The 22,343-nt window shown below is 42.3% G+C and overlaps 1 protein-coding gene across 1 annotated transcript in view; it reads left to right on the top strand.

Moving 5' to 3' along the window:
- Nucleotides 1–22,343, top strand: part of TMC1 (transmembrane channel like 1) — a 107,854-nt gene that overhangs the window by 65,570 nt on the left and 19,941 nt on the right. The window contains exons 10-15 of the mRNA XM_040980953.1: nt 7,708–7,850; nt 15,378–15,522; nt 16,708–16,902; nt 19,501–19,680; nt 19,804–19,965; nt 21,152–21,280. Of these exons, the coding sequence (XP_040836887.1) occupies nt 7,708–7,850; nt 15,378–15,522; nt 16,708–16,902; nt 19,501–19,680; nt 19,804–19,965; nt 21,152–21,280 (954 nt within the window). The remainder of the gene's footprint in view (nt 1–7,707; nt 7,851–15,377; nt 15,523–16,707; nt 16,903–19,500; nt 19,681–19,803; nt 19,966–21,151; nt 21,281–22,343) is intronic.

Below are 22,343 nucleotides of genomic sequence, written 5' to 3'. Positions count from 1 at the left end.
AGACATCAAAGCTGTGTTCCGTGGAGCAGCTATCTGGAGGGAAATGCCTGTGAGAGAGAAGAGGAAGGGAGCAGGAACAGGTGGGGAGAGTTTTTGGACAGCTGCCCGGGCTTCACGCTTGTGGAGAAGAGGAAGGCCCTGTGGTGGAGCTCTGGAAACCTCTCAGGTGTGTGTTGAAGCGAGATGTCTCCCTTGGAGGAGCCCTGTATGATCGGCAGTAACCCAGCTCCGCTGAGTGTCCTCTCCTGTGCTTGGACTGTGGGGGTGCAGGGTGGGTAGTCACGTGTGCATGTGACCTCAGTGTAAACCCACAAGGATCTACTCTGTGGGTCCAGAGGAATCCCACACAGAAGGTATCCCCTAAGAGTGACTTCAGCAGCATTGCTGCATGGCTGCTCATAGGTCTGTGGGCCCTCTGATGTTCCTTCTTTGTGTCACTTCAGATCAGAGGTAAATATTGCTGTATTTTGTATTTTGTTTCCAGATTTCAAATCAAGCTAGCATGATTTTTAAAATTTTTTTTGGCTGTCACAATCATTATTTGATTCTTGCTCAGTACTGATCAGTAGAAAATGAACTAAATCATAAATAATCTTTGAGAAATATGGTCCCAAGCCTGGTTGTTCAATCTCTTGGCTAAAAAACCAGGTTTGGCAATTTGCAAGCTGACTCAGAGCTGGGTCTTAGGAAAAGGATTGTAAGCCGGGGAACGGTATCCTCTTGTGTGTGCGTGTAGTCAGATTCCTTCGAGGTCGTCACTAAGCAGGGCTGGGGTCCTGGCACTGACCGTATTAGAGGGGTGGTCCATCCCTGACTCATGTCCAGTGCAGGTACCTCTAGATAAATAGGCTCATTAATTTTGATTGAAAGAAGCATTTCACATGTTTATGGTCCTATAGTCTTTTTTCTTCATAAACTTCTTAGCCTACTACTTCTGGACTTAATGACAGTTATTTCCTGAATAATAGAGCATTCTGGGTCTCCGTTTAGCTTTCTTGCTGTCCCAGATTTGGAGAATTTGCTTGTCAGGACCTGAAGTCCTACAAGTGTGTGCTTTGCTTTGGCAACAAATTTGTTTTCTTCACTTCCCTTAAGCTACACCTGACTAAACCTAAGATGAACCTTCTTTCTCTGTAAATATTTTGTGGTCTATGATTATGATGCCATACTTACAGTACATTCACATTTTTTTAGATGTGATCACATGAGGCGGTTTTCATTAATTCAATGAGCATTTATTGATCATTTGCCAAATTCCAGGCATTAAACAAAAGGGAATAAAATTCCACAAGTTCTCTGTGCTCTGGAGCCTAAAACCTAATCGAGGAGTCAAACATTTGTAAAAGTGAGTGTAGTTGCATCTGTGCCAAATGCTTCAAGGGAAAAGTAGAAAGTGCCGGAGAAACTGACTCAGACGGGGGCCTGAGGGAGCATGAGCGATAATAGGAGAGAACAATCAAGTCGTCTTCAAACGAGTCTGTGAGTCGCCAGTCTAAGAGAAGGAAGACACATTCAAGACAGAAAAAGGACAAAAGCTGTGCAGTGAAGAGCGGTTGCCGCTTTATCTATGTTTAAAGAAGATTTATTTGAAAGTCAGAGCTGTAGGAGGCTGGGGAGACGAAGAAGAGAAGAAAAGGAGATCTTGAACACCTTGGTACACTCCCCAAATAGCCTTAACAGCCGGGGCTGGGCCAGGCCAAAGCCAGGAGCTGCTGGCAGAAAAATCACTATACCTTTCCTGAGGGAGGGCCGAGGACTGCTGCACCTGCTAGAGCTGCAAACGGCACTGGATGAAACACAAAGAGAAAGGGCTGGGCAGTGACTTCTTTTCTTAAACAAATCTTTTTTTTTAAATTTTAATTAATGCATTTTATGATACAGTTCCTAAGGCTCTGGGGTTTCCCCTCCCCACCTCCCACGTCCCCTCCACATCCCCTTCCTCCACTGATTTCACCTCTTTTATTACGATAGTATAGTCCTTCAACATCAGTTGTAAGTCCATCGTTCTGCTGTTGAAGTGCACAGACAGTGGCAGAGTCCAGCATCCTAACGTTAAGCTGTATTTTACAGTTGCACTGGGAGTCCATCCTTGATTTGGAAGTAGAGGTGCATACTGTATTGTATCTTCACAGCTCAATACCACAGACTCTTACACATTTCCTCTAGATGACGATATGTACGTGAATGTTTACCTGTGTATATCTGTTGATCTTGTATTTTGCATGAAAGTTGCCTTGTACAGAGAGAACATAATATCTGTCTTTTGGGTTTGACCTGTTTCACTGAGCATAGTGGTCTCTGGTTGGGACCATTTGGTTGCAAATGGTGGGATTTCATTCTTTTTAATGGCTGAGTAGTGTTCCATGGAGTAGATGAACCATAGTGTCTTTATCCACTCCTCATTTGATGGGCATCTGGGTGGCTTCCGAGTCTTCGGTATTGTAGATTGTGCTGCTGTAAATATAGGATTACAGATCCCTTTCTGATGTGCAGATTTCATATCCTTTAGATATGTTCATTTCTGTAACAGTCTGCTCCAGTTGAGAAGTCAGTGAAGACTTTATGGAGGTATCCTGAAGAAGTTCAAAATATTTGTTATCTATCTACCTATTTGTTTATCTACTTATTATTTATATTCATTCGAATATCAGGGAGAAAGGGAGGGAGTGAAATCGCCTATGTGCTAGTTCATTTCCAAATTCCTTTAATAACTGTGATTGGGACATGTATCAGGAATTTGTATTCTTTTTTTTAAAAAAGGTATATTTATTTCTTTATTTGGATGAGATTTACAGAGAGAAGGAGAGACACAGAAGTTCTTCCATCTGCTGGTTCACCCCCTTCCTAGGCCACAAGCAGACAGTTGGATCAGAAATGGAGCCATGCCCTGGAGCCCATATGGAATGCTGGCCCCTCTTGGTGGGGGGATTAGCCTGTTGAACCACAGTGCTAGCCCCATCTTGTATCTTTTTTTTTTTTTAAAGATTAACTATTTTCATTTAAAGGCAGAACAAGAATGAAAACAAGGGAGAGATCTTCTGCTTATTCATTCACTCTTCAGTTGACCACAATACAGCCAGCGCTAGGACAGATCAAAGGCAGGGAGCCATGACCTGCAACCTAGGCTTTTAAAAGGTTTTTAAGGTCCCAGCTATTTCAGGTCATCACATGTTACCTTCTTAAACACACTGGCGAAAAGCTGGATCTAAGCAGAGAAGGCCACAAGCAGGGAGCTGGATGGAAATGGAGCAGCTGGGATATAAACTGGAGGCCATATGGGATCTCAGCACATGAAAGATGAGGATTCCGCCACTCGGCTATCACGCTGGGCCTTATTTTACATTCTTGCACCTTAAAGTAGTTCCAAAGAAAGTCTCTGAGATGAGAAGGGCAGTTGGAACAGTGTTCCAAGCACAGGCAGTAGCATTTATAAAAATACAGGAGTAGGAAATGATCCTATATTAACACGTACGAGTGATCCAACAAAGTTGATCAGAAAAAGTTAGCAAAAAATAGTTTATCATGTAAGAACTAAACAACATTATGCTGAGAAATTGGAGTCTGACCTAGAGGCAGTAGAGACCATCACAGGTTTTGAAACTGTGGAGACATGACCAGAGCAAGCTCTCGTAAGCTGCTTTGTGAATGTGGTATGAGCTGGGTGGGATGCGGGATAAGACGAGGCAGACGAGCTATTGAAGGGTGGCAGTACAAAGAAGAGATTGGAGGAGGCTGCAGGGCTTCGCGAGAAGTGGATGTGGACTACTGATAATAACTGAAGACTGAAAATATCTTGATTTCTGGGTAGGGTGAGTTGGGTAGGTTGATTTTACCATTTTCTGGAATAGGAGGAAGAAATGGTACATTTGCAGAAATTTTAATGTGCTGAATTCCTGCCTCTCATGGGACATTCAAATGCAGTAAGACATGTGATGGGCACTGGCGTAGTGCTCTGAATGCCAAACGTTATTTTCAGTTGTCTGTCATGGCACCAAAGGAAGATAAAACTACTATATACAGAGGAGCTAAAAATGTCATTAGCATAATGAAAATAACTCATTTCTCAGATTCAGGAAGATCTGGGTTTGAATCTGGCCACATAAACCCTGCGAGACATTAGAACAAATGCCATGGACTTTTCAGTTGCCATGTGTGTAATAGTAATTTTAACGCCTTCGTAGGAGGCTGGTGGGTATTTATTTTTAAAGTGATATTATGTATGTAAGTCATACCTGTGGTATTTGGTAAGTGTTTTATCAAATGTTTTTTGCTTTAAATATTTACCTAGGATACTTAGCTGAGAAAAAAAATCCAGTTTGTTGAGGGAACAAGAGAATAGGAAGAAAGAATCCTGATGGAAATATGTTGCACCCCCAAGGCAGTAAAAACCAGGCAGTGACAATGCCCCGTATCTGGGCAGAGATCAGAGGCAGAGCATCAAAAGAAATTACCTTCCGAAGGGCAGAGTTCACCCCGCACCCTGGGATACCACACTGTTTTCTTTCCTGAGGACTGGATGGTCTGCTAAGCTTCAGCTGAGCTTGCAATGCATAACCAACACATATCTGTTAAAAGCCACCTAACATCTGCATCGTGTCTCTGGATTTGTGTTGTAGCAAGGGAAAGGTAGTTTAGAGATGAGCAAATGTTACAAATCCACTGGGCCCCATTGGCTGACTGCTGTTCTGGTATCGTTTTGGGTGTCGCTAACTTTGTCAGAACTTGCTTCTGTCCTGTGTCCCCATCTGCTAGACATAAAAACTTGAAACCTTCAATTATACCATGGTATCCATGACCGATAGTAACTCAGATAAAAATATAAAAATAAGGAAAATTGAAAGTATAAGTAGGAAAATGGAATTAAAAGATTTGATTTTTACAGAAAAGCACTTGAAACCCATGAGGGGATATTCATAAAAGAAAAAATTCACATTATTAAGAAACTGGATGAATCTCAAAAATAATCTGTGTTACTGTCGTGGTATTTGTTCACAATCCTGAGAAGCTCCAAGCGGATGGGACTCTAATATAACATAATGGAGGAAGTTCTTTTGCAGTGAATGTTTAATTCTTGAAGTCCTCCATAATCTGGTCTCTTATTGCATGAATGCATGACATTATTAAAGAGTTAAGTTCTCAGTAAGTGTTAGGTAGAGAAAGGAACACGCGGGTTGATACTAGGATTCTAGAAAGAGAGTATATCTTTCTCATGGGCTAGCCCAGCTGCAGCGTTTGAGCAGGAATTAGAGTTGTCAGGCACACCGTGCAGCCATAGAACCCTGTGACTGGACAGGAATGTTCTGTGCTTGCTTGCAGCGTGGCTCTGACTGGTTTAAGAGAGTGCTCCCACAGGGAGTGCAGCGAGCACTGGTGTGGGCATGGAACAGAACCTCAGCTAGCCTAGAGTCATGGCTATTTTAGTCACGTCCAGATGGCTGCTGCTGGAGTTTAAAGGGAAAGATGCATGAAGTGTAGTATGCCCACTGGGTGGAGAGGGGAGGCGTGTTCCCGCTCTAAACCTTTCCGCTTGTATGTAAAGCCACCCTTCAACATACTGGTAAGATGGTGTGGATAAAGCTTTTAAAAATTGTACTCTTTGATGATACCTCTTTTTCATTTACATAATTGTATAAGTAACAAATAGGCAAATGGAGCAATCCTTTGTGAAATTATCATAATTCCCCTCCCCCCAAATCCCAGAACTCTTCCTCCTCTTTGGTTGTGATCTAATATTTATGAAGCAGCGGCCACTGAACATATGTGAGCAGTACAGATCTCAGATGAGCTAGCTGTCCCCAGCAGCTATTGAGCTAACCTAGCAGGCATGCCAGATGTTCACTGGGCCTCTTTTCTCCTCCCATGCTCTTTCTGGGGTGGCTCTTCTCATGCTGTGGGAAGAAGCTATAAGCAGGCATGTTTAATAATTATGCATATGTAAATGAGAGCCTATGAAATGTTTTCCAAAGTCGGTCCAGGACCCTTTCAAAGATACCCTAGCCCCACCAGGGGCAACCTACAGGGAGAGATCAAAGTCCATACTGAGTTGGCCGTTTTCCTGTTTCTCTTCCTGGAAGGTGTGTCCCTAGCACGATGCAGACCTTGGGAGGTGAAGACGGCACAGGAGAAGCGATACAGCACAATGCTGAAGTCAATGGGACTTGAATGATACAGTCTCAGCTCAAGTTCAGACTCCCACGTACAAACTGTGTGACCCTGAGCAAGTTACTCAGCAATGCTAAGGCTCAGTTTCTTAGCTATCAAATCATTGTGTGTGTGTTGCTGATTGGGGTGGAGTAGTCACAATAAATAATACCTTCCTTCTCCTGTATGCAACTAGTGCTGTGCAGAACACACACACACACAGATCCACAGACTCCACGAGGGAGACCAGCATTCTGGCAGATAGCGGATGCGTGCAGCACGTGTCTTTACCACTGAACAATAGCAGGACTCCCATGATTGTTTTTAATTGTACTTTTATATCATGTTGCTTTAGCTTCTCCCTTTTTCTTTGTCATGTCATGATGCATTTAAATATCAGAAATTTAGGCATGGAAGGATGAAATGATGATGCCATTGTAATAATTTGGAGACAAATAATGAGAGGGATATAGGGAAAGAGGGGGGGAAGAGAGAGGGGTGAAGTGATCTCCTGTGTATGTAAATCTTAATTGAGAGGAAAAAATAAAGTCATATATATGTATATAATAAAAATTAATACCTTCTCGTCCAACCACATTGTAAGCTTACAAAAGAAGACAGGTAGAGATTAACATACCCCATTATTGTTAAAGTGGACATTGAATGCTGCAGCTCCTCTTCATGGGCGTTACAGTCACACCGCTCCTGGACGGGGGCACAAGGAAGAGGTCTTCACTTTCTCGTCTGCCAAGTTAGCTTTCCTCCCTGGGCCTGGAGTGAGGCGGAAGAGAAAAGCAAGGAGTTTATTACTTTTATGTATCTTTTTCACAAGGAAGGAAACATCAAAAGTTGGGGGAAATGATGACCTTTGGGTTCACAGCATTGTACGGTTCTTGTGATAATTCTGTGAAATGGAGTAAAGTGCTTGGAAAGTGTTAGTCATGGGTATTACTGTAACCATTATCATCACATGTCAGGATTGTGTAAGTAACTTCTCTAACTATGAAAAGCACTGAGATTTTAAAAAATGATGTCTGCTGTCTGCTGGGAGAAACAGCAACTATGCTTGTTATGAAGAGTTCTCTAGTAGATTGTTTTCAGCGTCATTTCACCTGCTCTTTATTTCTGCTTTATGGGAGCTAAGACATAGCCTGTGTGGTTTATGGAAAACCAATTTAATCATGGCTCAGGTGACTGGAAATGGAATCTGCCACAGCACCAAGCACCTTTCAGATATCCCTCATGATAAGTCAGCTCTTAAAATTGCAAATCTAGCAACATCAAGATGTGTGTTTTGATGTTTGAATCAACAAGCATTTCATGTTAATGGCTCCACAACTGTGCAAACCTGTATTTGGTTAAAAGTTTTGTGTCTTTAGTAGTCGCTGAAGTTTGACTAAACCAAAACGCCGCCTATCGGTGTGACAGCTGAAAAATTCATTCTATGGTACAAAACAACAGGGCTCCTGTGAGACCCATGAGCGGCTTACAAGTCTTACAAGTCGGTCTTTTCCTTTGAGTTGCTCTTCACAGCATGCGCTAACTGGCTTTGTGGTTGCCTTGTAGGGCTTGGCACAGTATTCTGTCCTCTTTTACGGCTACTACGACAATAAGAGAACCATTGGATGGCTGAACTTCAGGTTGCCGCTCTCCTATTTTCTGGTGGGGATTATGTGCATTGGCTACAGCTTTGTGGTTGTCCTCAAAGCGTAAGTTTCATTTGTCTTTTGGGAAAAGCATGAACGATTTCTGGCCTCAAATGGGGGCATCGATTTGAGGCCGGGGTGTACTGTTGTTGCCCTCTCATACCTAGAGGATGTGGTCAGTCAGAGGCGAACAATAATTTTAACGCTGAAACTAATATTAGATTGTGATTTCCTTAATCAGAAGGAATGGATCCTAAGGTGTTTGATTATTTTATAGGGGGAAACTGAGGGTTGCAGGCTTTTGTCAGGTTTATGTACATAAAATTAATAGTACTTCAGAGAGAGAAAAAGAGAGAGAAAGAGAGAGAGGCTTATGTCAGAGAGTTCCCATCGATTAGTTCACTATTTAAATGCAAACAGTGGCTGGGCTGGACTAAAGCCAGGAGCTAGAAACTCAAACCAGGTCTCCCACCTGCACAGCAAGAACTCAGCTTCTTTAACCATCACCTACTGTCTTCCAGAATCTACATTATTAGGAAGTTAGAAGTGAGGAACTGGAGCTGGGAATCGAAACTGGTAACTCCGGGCATGTTAACCAGAGTGTTAGCCGCTAGGAGAAGTGTCTGCCTCTAAGCATATTCTTAAAACATTTCGTTTAGTGCTTCAAGGTGAGACTCGAGGGATCTGACATGATGGGAACACAGCTGTTGACCCCTCTTTTACGTACAGAGAGCTTGGCAACTTGCAGGATCAGCTCAATAGAAAGAATGTTGTTTTCTCTTCATTTTTGAAAAGCCAGAATCATCACTCTTTCAAAAAAAAATGCTAGCTATGTGAGACAGCAAAAACAAATGGTCTGCAATAAGGCAGTCATGATGGACTGTATAATCATGCTTTATTTCTTGGGAATGGATTTACTATAGCACAGGGAAGCATTTTCTCTGGGAAAATGATAAAACTACAGCTCATTTTCCCCTCCTTGCCTGAAATATATGTATAATACTTCACTTAAAGATACTGCAGAAATCTAGCATAGTTATTTGAGGCAGATATAAAACCATCAATCATCTAGCCAGTTCTCTGAGCGAGCTTAGAAAACGTTGAACATCTCAAGTGTCGCCATCACTGACTGGACCATAGGAGGGGAGACCCTCACTTCACTGTGAAAGACTGCCCGTCTCGGGGTCTCTGTGGCGTCAAGCAAGCAGTCCCTGGAAGCCTGGGCTTGCAGTCTGAGACATACTCTGTGTCTTAGCCCTGCCGCACTTACCGATCCTCTTGGGATAACTCTCATGTTTAATACGTAAGCTGTTTCAGGACTTGTAAAAAGATTTGTTAGTGGTCTCTTAGCTAAAAACCCTAATCAGGTGGTGCAGATGTAATGAGAGACCCCAGATCGAAGTGTCTGGCTGCCTGACAAAATGCTAATGCGTCCCAGAATGTGAGGTGTCTTCTTGTCATCTGGCCGTATCGCTGTGCTTCCTGCGCATAGGAGCTATTGCCATGACACCTCTGGATGGTCTCTGTGGTCACTGAGGGAGTCGGCCCTGTCCAGTTCCTTAGATGTCAGGAACAGCTGGCTCTGTGAAGGCTCAGGGCCCTGGGGTTACTCTTGGCTCTGACATGTGTGTCTTTTTCTTTCCTTCCTTCCTTCCTTTCTTCCTTCCTTCCTTCCTTCCTTGCTTCCTTCCTTGCTTCCTTTACACATTTATTTGTTTTCATAGTCAGAAAGTCAGATTTATAGTGGGGCGGGGGACGGGGAAGACAGAGAGAAAGATTCTCCATCCTCTGATTCACTCCCCAAGGGACTGCAATGACCAGAGCTGCACAGATTCAAAGCCAGGAGCCTGGAGCCTCTTCCGGGTCTCCCATGCTGGTGTAGAGTCCCACTCTTTGGAGGCTGACCCAGCAGATGGAAGATTTTTCTGTCTCTCCCTCTCTCCCTAAATCTGATTTGTCTTTCCAATAAAAATAAATAATCTAAAAAAAAAGGAGAAGAAAATTGCACGACGTGGAAACCATTGGTTCCTTCCTATGTTGTCACTATTAGTTTTTAAACTTCAACGTTCTAAAGAATTGATGTTTTGATTTCACCACCCAAGGATTCTTATTAACAACAATTCTCTAGGTTAAAAATTCTGGGTTTCACTAATGTGAGTTACAGCTAAACTGTTGGAAATAGCAATCATTCAGGGAATGCATGCCTTCATAAGAAACTCTGCTGTGTATCTTATCTCACAGGCTTACGAAGACTTCTCTCTTGCAGGATTTACTGAGATTAGATTTACGTTTTTTTATTTATGAGCAAGCCTGTACCAGTAATAATCTAATATTTTTCATCATATAAATCACATGCTATATGTAACTGCCAACTGATGTAAAAATGTTTTCCTCTATAGGATATCATATATATATGTGCATATACATTCATGCATTTATATATCATAAACCTGAATAGACCATATACCTTAAGCAAGCTATAACACATGAATATAAACATCTTTATAGATGGCAAGGCACAAAGATACTCCTTCATATTTCTAAATCTGTAGTAGTAGCCCTGATTTTATGTAAAATGGTAGTAATTGGAATTCACTGAAAATCTATAGTGCTTCAACTTAAATTATATTATCTTTATAAATGTTACACAATAAGTATTGGTTTTACTATTTAGCACATAAAAGAACAATACTGAGAGATTCTGTCACTTGACAATAGAATCCATATGATCCTAGATTTTTCTAGTTGGAAAGGTGTCTTTTACCCATCATGATGTGCCATCCCTTGCTATCATGCATTTCCTTACATAGGTCAGCTTACTCCTGCCATCAATTTTGTATACTGGATTTAGTAGGAATTAATTATGCTTTTTGAATAGGTGGACAGTTAAGGCTCTGCAGAGCCTGATGGGTTGACTAAGCTCAAATAGCCAGTAAATTGGCAAACTGAGATTATAGCATCTTTTTATTCTAAAACATACTTTTCCTAATCTCTGATGAAGACACATCTGTGCTTATAAGGAGCTGTCTCTAGTTCATTCGGGGTAGCCTTTTAAAAATTTAATTATATATTAAATAGGGGCCTAGCACGGTAGCCTAGTGGCTAAAGTACTTTCCTTGCACTCGCCAGGATCCCACATGGGCGCTGGTTCTAATCTCGGCAGCCCCGCTTCCCATCCAGCTCCCTGCTTGTGGCCTGGGAAAGCAGTCGAGGACAGCCCAAAGTCTTGGGACCCTGCACCCACGTGGGAGACCTGAAAGAAGCTCCTGGCTCCTGGTTTTGTATCAGTGCTGCTCCAGCTGTTGTGGTCATCTGGGGAGTGAATCAGTGGATGGAAGATTTTCCTCTCTGTCTCTCCTCTTGGTTTATCTGAATTTCCAATAAAAATAAGTAAATGTTTGAAATTTTTTCCCTTGAGTAATGGAGTTACAATGGCATTGATTCAACTCCTGCTATCAAAATGCTACAAAGAACAAAACCTGTCAGAGAACATTAATCAAAACTCATAGTAAATCCGCAACCTAAACCTTTATTCCTGAGACAGTTTCTTTGGCGATGAACTAATGTAATATCTCCGATGATGGATTTTATATACAATGGTAGGCTAATAATGGTCAGGTCAGTTGGCATAGCCTGAACAGTTGGAAAATCTTACAAAGCTTGGGCTTGTCTTGTCTTCCTCAAGTGTTAGAAAATGTTTGCAGCAGAAAGGCAATGAGAGATAGAAGACTTCTAGTTGTAAATTCCCACTCTACATTATTGCTTCACGGACTCCATCTGTGATTAAAGAGCGCAACATGAAAAATGTTCCCGTCAGAATCATGGACCAGAGACTGTTGTGGTTCAGGATGGATAGCAGTAATTACAAAATCAGATGATGTTATTGAAATATATCAAAAGACAAGGACAGAACTGAAAACAGTAATGAAGTAAGCATAGTTGATATGTATTATTCCTTGCAGGAGTGAGCTCATGCTATTCCTATGCATTTGGTGAGTTTCCTCCCAGGGGGAAGTTTAATTCCAAAACTAATACATAATAATTTCATAATTAATAAAATAATATTCAGATTATTGTCCATAATTTATATTCAGGTATTTGTTCATTAGTAGCCATTTGTTCATAAGAAGCACTTAATATTGACTTAATATTGGTAATTGAAAAAGATGCATAATTCCTTTTTTTAAAATAATTTTTTTGCGAGGCTAAGTGATAAAGAAAGAGAAATAAGAAGAGAGAGATTTTTCATCTGCTGATTCACTCCCCATATGACCAAACAGCTGGGGCTGGGCCTAGGCTGAAGCCAGGAGGCAGGAGCCAGAAGCCAGGAGCCAGGAGCCAGGAGCCAGGAGCTTCATCTGTGGGTGCAGAGGCCCAAGGACTTCAGTATTTTGTGCTGCTTTCATAGCTACATAAGTAAGTTGCTAGATTAGAACTGGAATTCAGATGAGATGCCAGCCATGCAGACGGCAGCCTAAGCCGTTATTCCGCAATGCTGGCTGCAGTGTGCCTGGGTTATAATGGTGAAACAGAATAAGGCTCTTGCTGCTGTTGGAAGGACAGAATTTAAATAAATGAATGACAAAAGGTTGTGGACAATATACTGTGAATCTGTGTTCTTCTGTTCTCACCGGTAGCAGACATTTGCTGAAGTTTCTTCTTTGTTCAGCCCGACTCTCTGGCATTCACGCAGCTGCCCTTCTGCTTGGCTGTGTGCTCGACTCGCCGTGTGAGCTTTTCTGAAGTTATTCTTCACTTCCCGCTCAGTCCTCTTCCTTCCAGTTTACAGTGATCCTGTTGATTTGAGATTTTTTTGAGATACTGAATTATTAAAAATATCCATGTGCATTTGTCAAATGCCTAAATAATTCCACTTTGCTAATGAAGTGATAAAACTGTGGCCCAAGGCAAGAGATTCCATATAAAAACCTTAGGAAATTATAAATGCTACCCTTGAGATATATATATATGCATATATATGTATATATATCTCAAGGCTTTATATATATATATGTAATATATATATAAAACCAGTAGCTTAGCAGTTAAAATCCTTACCTTGCATGCACCGGGATCCCATATAGGTGCTGGTTTATGTCCTGGCAGCCCCACTTCCCATCCAGCTCCCTGTTTGTGACCTGGGAAAGGAGTCGAGGACGGTCCAAAGCCTTGGGACTTGCACCCGTATGGGAGACCTGGAAGAAGCTCCTGGCTCCTGGCTTGGATTGGCTCAGCTCCAGCCATTGCAGCCACTTGGGGAGTGAGTTAATGGATAGAAAATCTTCCTCTCTGTCTCTCCTCTCGGTTTATCTGAAAAGGAGAAATATATATATATATAATTATTTTACATATATACACAGAGAGAGCGAACCATATGTAGAATATTTTACAGATTACCAGGGTTATATCACTACCACAATAGAATGTGTTACGAGCATTTTTTCTTTGATGTTCGTTATTCCTTTCATCATCCCATTCCTCTGCACGTATCTCTCACCTGTTAGTGTTTAGAACAATGATTCACTGCTTCAGCTCGGCTCCCTTTGCAGAGCTCTGTTAGCAGTGAGGAAACTCCACTGACCTGGCTGTCGGGAGGGGCCCTCTGCCATGCTGGAACGGCTGCACTTGAGCCACTTCTGGCTTCTCTCTCGAGTTTCCTGCTAATGTGTAAGTGGTGATGGAAGGCCCGGTTAGCTTCTTGTCCCTCCCCTGGGGTGCTGCGGATAATGCACGCATGGTGCGCTCTTTCTCCCTCTGTTTCTTTCTGCACCTGTCTGCCTCTTAAGTAGATAAGCAGAGAACTATATAAATAAGGGAATAAGCTCAAAAGTCAAATGTCCATTTTTACTCAAGGCTTTGCCGTTCCTGTACTCAAAGAGGGTGTGAACGATCCATCAAGAATGTAATTTTGTCTCTAGATCTTAAAGGACATCTGATTTTTAACCTTTTTTGAACAGAAGTAGTGTTTTCTATTGTTCTATGTACACCAGGATGTCCTGGCTTGAGCATCGGAGCGAAATCAGAAAGCCTGAGTGATAGGCTGAGATCTGTGGCTTAAGGCTGGATAGTTTCCAGCAAGTTACTTCATGTCTTTGCACTTTAACTTTCTCATCGATTAAAAAGAGAAAAATGACTACCTTGACCTCTTGCTAATTTTTAAGAAGACTTATTTGTTTTTATCTGAAAGGCAGAGTTACAGGGAGAGTAGAAAAGACACAAAGACACAGACAGACCTTCCATCTGCTGGTTCATTCCTCCAGATGACTGCAGTGGCCAGAGCTGAGTCCATTCGAAGCCAGGAGCCTGCTCTGTTTCTGCCACGTGGGTAGAGGTGCTGCTTTGTCAGACTCCAGGCAGGAAGCTGGGTCAGAAACGGAGCAGTTGGGATTCAAACTGGGATGTGAGATCCTGGCACTGTAGGCAGAAGCCTAATCTCCTATGCCAAGGCCACAGCCCCCACCTCTTGCTGAAAGTTTTAAGAGGATTTATCTGCAAAAGGTGAAGTGGTAGAAAGCAATGATTATTGTTGTATTTTGTTGTACTGTTGTATTTTAAATGGCAAAGCGGTGAAAGCAGTACTTGCAATGTGCGTGGAGGTCATTTGAGGAGTGCCCAGCTGTGAGTCCCTGCCCCACCACGCAGCCCAGCTGCCGGCTAATGAGCACAGGGGAGGCAGACGCTGACAGCTTAGCTGGCTGGACTCCTACCACTCAAGTCAGAGCCCTGGATCGAGCCTTTGGCCCCTAGCTTCGCCCAGTTCAACCTCAGCCATTGCAGGCATTTGGGGTGGGAAACATTAGGCAGCATATCTCTGTCTCTTCAACCTTCACGTAAATCAGCACAAACTTTAAAGTGGATGTGTTTGAAAATAAATCACTAGGATTTATAAGCCCAGCAAGGAGTGGGGTAGAGGTAGAACAATTTAAATGAACTTGAAGATGCCTGCCAATGTATCGTGTCAACCTCAGCTTATGGTCCCTCCTCCCTTGGTTTCACAGCATCACGATAACCTTGTGGGAACGCGTTTATGTGTTTCCTAAGAAATTTTAATTTTGAAATTGAATGCATTTGTTTAGCTGCTTCTGGGGAGCAGATGCTAAAAGGAAGTAGAATGTGTGTGGCAGGTCCTCAGGCTTCTGAGTGAGGGAATCAGCAAAAGTTGTGTGGGACAGTGTTAAAGTCTCTGTGTATTTTTTTTTCTTAGGAATGGAATTAAGGGTGTTCATGAGCTTGTTAAAGGCCTCCTAAACCTACAAAAGGTTAAGAGTCTATTATAGAACGTTGTCTCATTTTAAAATAAACAAATGAAGCCTTACATTTTTATACAGCTGCTCAACTGTTAAAATCATTGTTGTTTACTGATTTTTTTTTTAAGCTGAAAGGGCTGGAGAATTGACCATCTAAAAAATTAAACAAAAATCAAATTTAAAAATGGAACTCCTATTTGGATATTAGGACAAACTTGAGGGGAAATATATGTCTTTCAATTATTCCTTCTCCAGTTTATCTAGAATTGTGCTATTTGTCCCTCTCTATGCACTTCCTTTTTTATGTATTCTTGCTGTTGGGTTAAACATCCTGTCTTTATAGGATGACCAAAAATATTGGTGATGATGGAGGAGGTGATGACAACACCTTCAACTTCAGCTGGAAGGTTTTCTGTAGCTGGGATTACCTGATCGGCAATCCGGAAACAGCAGACAACAAATTTAATTCAATCACAATGAACTTTAAGGTAAAGACACAAACTTCAAAATTGGTTTTATTGAAGAGTTAATGTTTAGGCATTCCAATTGGGCTCACTATTTATATGGAAAGATGATCTCAATGTTTCTGCCTGTTGGGATTTGGGCACGGATCTGTTTAACACTGGAAGATATCTGATGATCCAAGGCAGCATTTTTGTGCCTTGAGGAATTTTCTTTAAAATTGGTAATAAGATACTGCTACTTGTTTGTAACAGGAGACCATCAGTAATCAGAAATAAATATTTTAAACAATAGAACAATGTTCACCGATGATTGAGGGAAATCGGCTCAATATTTGAAATAACTTTCCAAAACATTTTGTACCTCAATTGTTAACATATGCCTAGTTAGAGTTACAAGCCGGATTGGACTATCCTAAAATTTGCCAAGTTCAGTTAAAATTATGCTTCAATACTATAAACAGCTAAATATAAAAATGAAAATAGACATGAGGCAGCTGAATAGTACCCTATAACCATTTTAAGGCGTAGAGCAGCTCGTTGTGTATAAACTAAAATTGAAATGTCAATGAAGTAGTCACAGGATGTGGTTAAGAACTTCCATTTTCTAACATATTAGTCACTCAATACCATGCCAATTAACTCCATAATGTTGTAAACTGTTGTTGATGTTATGTTATGGCTTTTCATTGGACGGGGTGATATTCTGCCATCTCTGCTTTCAGACCAGAGATGGTCTCCTAAGGAAACTTGAGTTTAAATAAACTTGAGTTTATTTGGACAATAAGATGCTGGACTCTGTACAGGGTACATGCTTGCAATGAAAGAACCGTGACTGGATTTGAAATGTACAACTGCGATAATGTGGAGGAATCCATCATGGGGGGAGGGCACGGGGAAGGGATGGGGGAATCCCAGTGCCTATGAAACTGTGTCATGAAACGAAGTCAAACACATGGAAAAACAAAACAAAACAAAAAAACATTGTGCTTGAAAACAATATGCTTTGCAATGAACACTGGCCTGGTATCGCAGAGAAAGTTTGTTGGCAACAATTCTTTCTCTTATTTTAAGATGTGCCTTAATTATCAGTGTTTATCTGGTTTATGGAATCCCAAACTTGGTGTCCTTTTTATTTGTCACGTTCTTGAGCTCATGGCACCTACTGTGGCTAAGCTGTCGTCACTGTGTTTTTTGTCTGCCTGGATGCAGGAAGCCATCACAGAGGAAAGAGCTGCTCAAGTAGAAGAAAACGTGCACTTGATCAGATTCCTGAGGTTTCTTGCTAACTTCTTTGTGTTCCTGACACTGGGCGCAAGTGGATACCTCATCTTCTGGGCCGTGAAGAGATCCCAGGAATTTGCGCAGCAGGACCCTGACACCCTTGGGTGGTGGGAAAAAAATGAAGTTCGTCTCTGCGTGCTTTTTATGCGCTTAGAACCTGACCTTGGCTGTTGTGCTTCCGTGATGAAATGTTCCATAGGCCGTTCTTTGCCTATCCCCTCATCTCCTCCTTTCAATTAGCGAACCCTCTACACATTTTCCTCTCCATTCTAGTTTTTTTTCCTTTTTTGATTTGTAATTTTTCTTTTTAATATTGTTTACATAGTTGAGAGGGATGCACTCTGATTAGGGTGGGAGGGTCGGGCATGGAAGAAGGTGGGTGGGACAAATGTTTTGATTTTTTTTTCTCTTGTGTCTACAGGGGAAGTGGGGAAGGGACCGCTTCTTTCTTTCGACCTACATCAGCACCTGGGGAGGGAGGATGTCCTTTGATAATGCCTTAGAGACCCTGATATGGGGAAGCGAGTTCCAAGCATGCTACTTGAGTAGTTTTGATGGTTCTGAGAAGTTGGCTTCACTGTTCCAGGGTTGAGAAAATCTTTCCAAGATCTGTTGGTTGACAAAGTCCGCCTTAGTGCATCCACAGGGCGGGGAACAAGCTGCAAAGCTTGACCAAGAGTACTGTTGAACCTGTTCTGCTTTCCTTCCTCTGACGAGGCAGTCAATGTCCCCTGCTGGCCTAGATCATCTGGGTTTCATGTCCCCGTGTGCATCTAGACATGCTGTCCACTGTGCAGACATCAGCAGCCGAGAAGGCCAGCCCCGATACATTCACTGCAAGGTCAGACCGTAATCCTGTGATTTTCTCTGTGAGCAGGATCTGAGTCCACGCTCATCAGCAGGAGAGCCCAGTGGGCAGAGCCGAGTTTTTCACTCCAGGGCGTCACCTTTGTGTCTAGGTCGGGGTCTACTAGAAACCCATCCTTATCTTACCTTCATTGTCTCCTTGAATTGCATCCTCTCCCTGCAGTTACTGTGTGAATGAGGAAGGCTGGCTCTTTTCTGAGAATTACTAAGCCTGTGATTTGTCTTTAGATGTTTTTTCTCTGTTTGGAAGGTCAGAGAAAGGAGGTAGGGTCTGGTGCTGTAGCGTATCAGGCAAAACCTCTTCCTGTGTTGTTGACATCCCATACGAGCACTTTGATGTCCCTGCTGCTGCGTTTCTCATCCAGCTCCCTGCTGACGGCCCGTTAAAGCGTCCGTGTGGCGTTATGGGCATCTGGGAAACGGGTCGGTGCATAGGAGTTAGAAGTTATCTTTCTGTGTCTCTCCCTCTCCCTCTCTATGTAATTGAATTTCATATACATCAACTGTCCATGTGTAATGGGCAGGCAAAATTGTCATACAGCTGGGATCTAGAGTTTATATTGATCATGTGTTTTTATAAATTAACCATAATAAAATTCTCCTGTTAGCATCAAAAGAATCATTCTTTGTGAGAACTTGTTTAACACTCATTATTAGGGAACCCTGAGTCCCAAGGGGCCAATGAAGAGAATAATGAGGATGTATGAATAATTTTACAGATGTGATGAGAGCAAGACCAAATTTATGTTTTTCTTGTGTAAAGTTACACAAGCTCTGCCAAATTGCTAACAAGTTCTGCCATTAGTCTGGAATTAGAGCATGCTGATTTTATGTTCTGTCGTGCTGAGTTTTGGCTCCTGTGAGTCATATAGTGTTCTTAATACGAATGAAAAAAAAAAGTCAGAACATATTGGAAATTATTTCCTAGCTATAATCTGGTAGATGTAACCATGTTTCATTCAAAATGTGAAATCCATAAGGAAAACAGGGAGTGTTTTGTGGTGACAGTATGTACCAGTCATTTGGGACAGTTATCAGGGAAAAAAAACACATAATTTTTGCCATTATAAAAGTTGCAAATGTTCTAAATTGTTTGAATTAATTTAACCTGGTAACAAAATCATATGGGTGTTATGGAGCTCCGAGTTAAGGATGACGCATTTCTTAATTATCATATGGCTACCTTCCACCCCCACATCATTCTCTCGCCTTGGTCCTGATGGACCAATATTTCATTTTTGAAACTTTACTTTCTTGGCTTCCATAATATTAAGCTATTTGTCCTTTATCTATTTCAATGACATCTTCTGTTTTCTTCGGATAAAACTCATTCCTTTTGTTTCTGCCACTAAAAGTTTAGATTCCCTAGAGTTCCCATATTTCGACATTTAGACCTAGACCCACCCCAGGCAATTAGTCCATTGTACACTGATTAAACTATTCCATATGCCGATGACTGTCAAATTAGCATTTTTAAATTTGTACCTCATCTTCATGCAGTTCATTTTCCATTTCCTTTGGAGATCTTGCTGTGAAGTGTATCACCCGATCAGAATTGGTTACCCTGCAGGATAATATGTGTTCTCTCAGTATAATGATGTAAACCTTCTCTCTCACCGTGGCAGTAAACAGTTATCACTGGTACTCATACAAACTCATGTGTGCGTTTTCTTCAAAACAACAGTTGATATTATCTCTGCTGTTTTGCTGAGATAAAATTGTAAGAACGTATGGAATAATCTTCCATCTTCTAAAACATGAGAAGAACGTAGCCGCGAGTCTTCCAAGCTTCTGGAGTAACACGATGACAAGTGTCAACACCAGTCACCTGGTTCATGGCTTGTGTCTCTGCAGATGAACATGGTGATGTCCCTGCTGGGGATGTTCTGCCCGACGCTGTTTGACCTGTTCGCTGAACTGGAAGACTACCACCCTCTCATTGCTCTCAAGTGGCTACTCGGACGGATTTTTGCTCTTCTTTTAGGCAACTTGTATGTATTTATTCTTGCCTTGATGGATGAGATTAACAACAAGGTAAAATGTATGTGTGGTTTGTCTTGGTGATAAGCATGTCTTCAAATTTCATGTCTCAAGATTGCCCAGAATGCTTTGGATAGCTCTTGTTTTAATTTCCGTGTGTGCCTCGCTGCTTTCTAGATTGAGGAGGAGAAGCTGGTAAAGGCCAATATCACCCTGTGGGAAGCCAACATGATCAAGGCCTACAACGCGTCTCTCTCTGGGAACAGCACTGGACTCCCCTTTTTTGTTCACCCTGCTGATGTACCTCGGGGACCCTGCTGGGAAACAATGGTGGGCCAGGTAATGCCTCAAACAGACGTGCCTCGCAGGGAGTGAATTTAAATAGAGCAATGCCAATAATTTTCTGGTAAGACAATCTTTTATTGCTCATTAATAAAAAAATAACTAAGATTTATTAGGTAAGTTATACAAATGGTATCCATTCAGTTGTTCTCATACAAATGCTACAATTGATAAATTGATAAATTGTAATCCTGCCCCTATTCCATTTTGAAAAATTTAAAAAGCTTAAGTCTTCTTATTAGGGTCTTGAACTTTTGCATTTTGTGAAAATTCTTATTTGAGAGTCAAAGAGCTCTCTGTGAGTTCACTATTCAAATGTCCAGTACTGGGCCAGCCGATGCTGGAAGCCCAGAATCCGACTGAGCTTTCTGGGGAGTGCCTCAACCCTTGTTGGGGTTCTGAACTTCTGAAGAAACAGGAAACTTGAGGCCGAAGCAACAGTTGGGGCCTACCTAGTGCAATGGCCTAGTGCTTAATCCCCGCCTTGCATCCGCTGGGATTCCATATGGGCACCTGTTCATGTCCTGGATGCTCCACTTCCCATTCAGTTCCCTGCTTGTAGCCTGGGAAAGCAGTAGAAGAAGACCCAAAGTCTTGGGACCATGCACCTGCATGGGAGACCCAAAAGAAGCCCCAGGCTCCTGGCTTCAGACTGGCTTAGCTCTGGCCATTGCAGTCATTTGGGGAGTGAATCAGCAGATGGAAGATCTTTCTGTCTCTCCTTCTCTCTGTATAAGTCTAGCCTTCAATAAAGATAAATAAGCCGAGAGAGAGAGAGAGAGAGAGAGAGAGAGAGAGAGAGAGAAAGAATCAGCATGCAGGCATCTTAACTGCTAGGCCAAAGGCCTACCCTGCATTGGAGCAGCTTCAAAACACGTCAATGCCAGATAGTTCAGAGTAATGGAAATTGCCTTTTAAACGTATTTTTGTGTGATGCTAGGAAAAGTTCCTGAGTGGGAAGACTTTTAGACAGTGATCTGGGAATGAGCAGTCATTACTTCTGTGCTAATCACAGAGTTGACACATTTTTCATTTGATAGTTATGCCTTTTTTGCCTTTTTCTTCTACCAGTAATCCCAATCATTAGCCAAAAAGGTTTAGAAAACATGGCACATATTGTGCCAATGCCAGGAGAACTTGAAAACAGAAGTGCATGTTTTTAATACCGAGAATATCTCAACAGGAATTCGTGCGGCTCACGGTTTCTGATGTTCTAACCACTTACGTCACCATCCTCATCGGGGACTTCCTAAGGGCATGTTTTGTGAGGTTTTGCAATTATTGCTGGTGCTGGGACTTGGAATATGGATATGTAAGTATGATATTATTTGTTCTGTGGAACATCTCTCGCGTGATGCACAATGTATGCTCACGGCTCCAGCAGAAGGATACCCCTGAGTTGTGTGTGCGATCTTTTGGATGTCAGTAAATGAAATCTTCAGTTTAGAAGAGGTTGGGCCTGAGTCTCACAATTTATAATAATCTGGTAAAATCAGCTCACGATAGTTCATTTCAACCTGCCGCTTAAAGTGTTCAGCTCAGGAAGTCTTCATCTGATCACCTGACCCCACCGCTTGCTTGGATTTCTGCATCTTGGACATGCTCTCCACTGCATATTCTATTCACTTGTCTGAATTTGACTGCACTCTTGAGAAACTATCCCATGCCAGTTACTGCTCAGTAGACCAGGGGGTGAAATGACCTGGCAAATAATCTGGTTTATGAAATTATGGTTACTTCATAAACCCCACAGTCCAGTAAGAGCTTGACAGGCACAAGAGGAAGAATCACGAATATTACAAGGAAGGCTCGGGTAACTGAAAGAGCTCTGGCAAGAGGTGGGACCTGATTTTCACAGGGGAAGCTGCTTTCCCTGAAACAATAGCTCCTGTTTTTGTCAGCTCCCCTGGAAGTGACTCAGCACTTGCTTTTCTGTTATGCCCTGCCCCAAGTCTTCCCGCAAAACTTGAGGACAGCAGCAGCATACATCTAACTCTGAGATCTACCACCTCACCCTGCTGCCCTGGCCTGATTTGGACACTGGCTCCACATATCTCAAGGCTGGTGGACTAGGGGCTTGATGGGGCTCATCCCCTTGAAGTCCCCTAGTGGCTTCCATATCACCTCGCAGGACCATCGAGACCACGTGTGCTCTGTGGCTTCTCTGCTCTGCTGAGATCATCTGCTACCCACCGCTTTGCAGTTATTTGCACAGAGTCCACAAACATGGGCACTCTTTGGTTTTAAACTCGAAGGAAGGATGGTGTTAGCACTTGTTTCAGCTGTTTCTCCCTCAAGGGGAAGCATGGAGCTGGGGCTTGTAGTGACTAGATTCCCCCAGGGACTCACTCTCCAAACGCATGCAGCCCTTAAGG

Source organism: Ochotona curzoniae, unplaced genomic scaffold (assembly GCF_017591425.1).
Source record: "Ochotona curzoniae isolate NIBS_2020 unplaced genomic scaffold, NIBS_Ocur_1.0 contig_3502, whole genome shotgun sequence".
Taxonomy (NCBI): domain Eukaryota; kingdom Metazoa; phylum Chordata; class Mammalia; order Lagomorpha; family Ochotonidae; genus Ochotona; species Ochotona curzoniae.
Note: the sequence above shows the minus strand (reverse complement) of the source record. Positions and strands in the feature narration are given on the sequence as shown.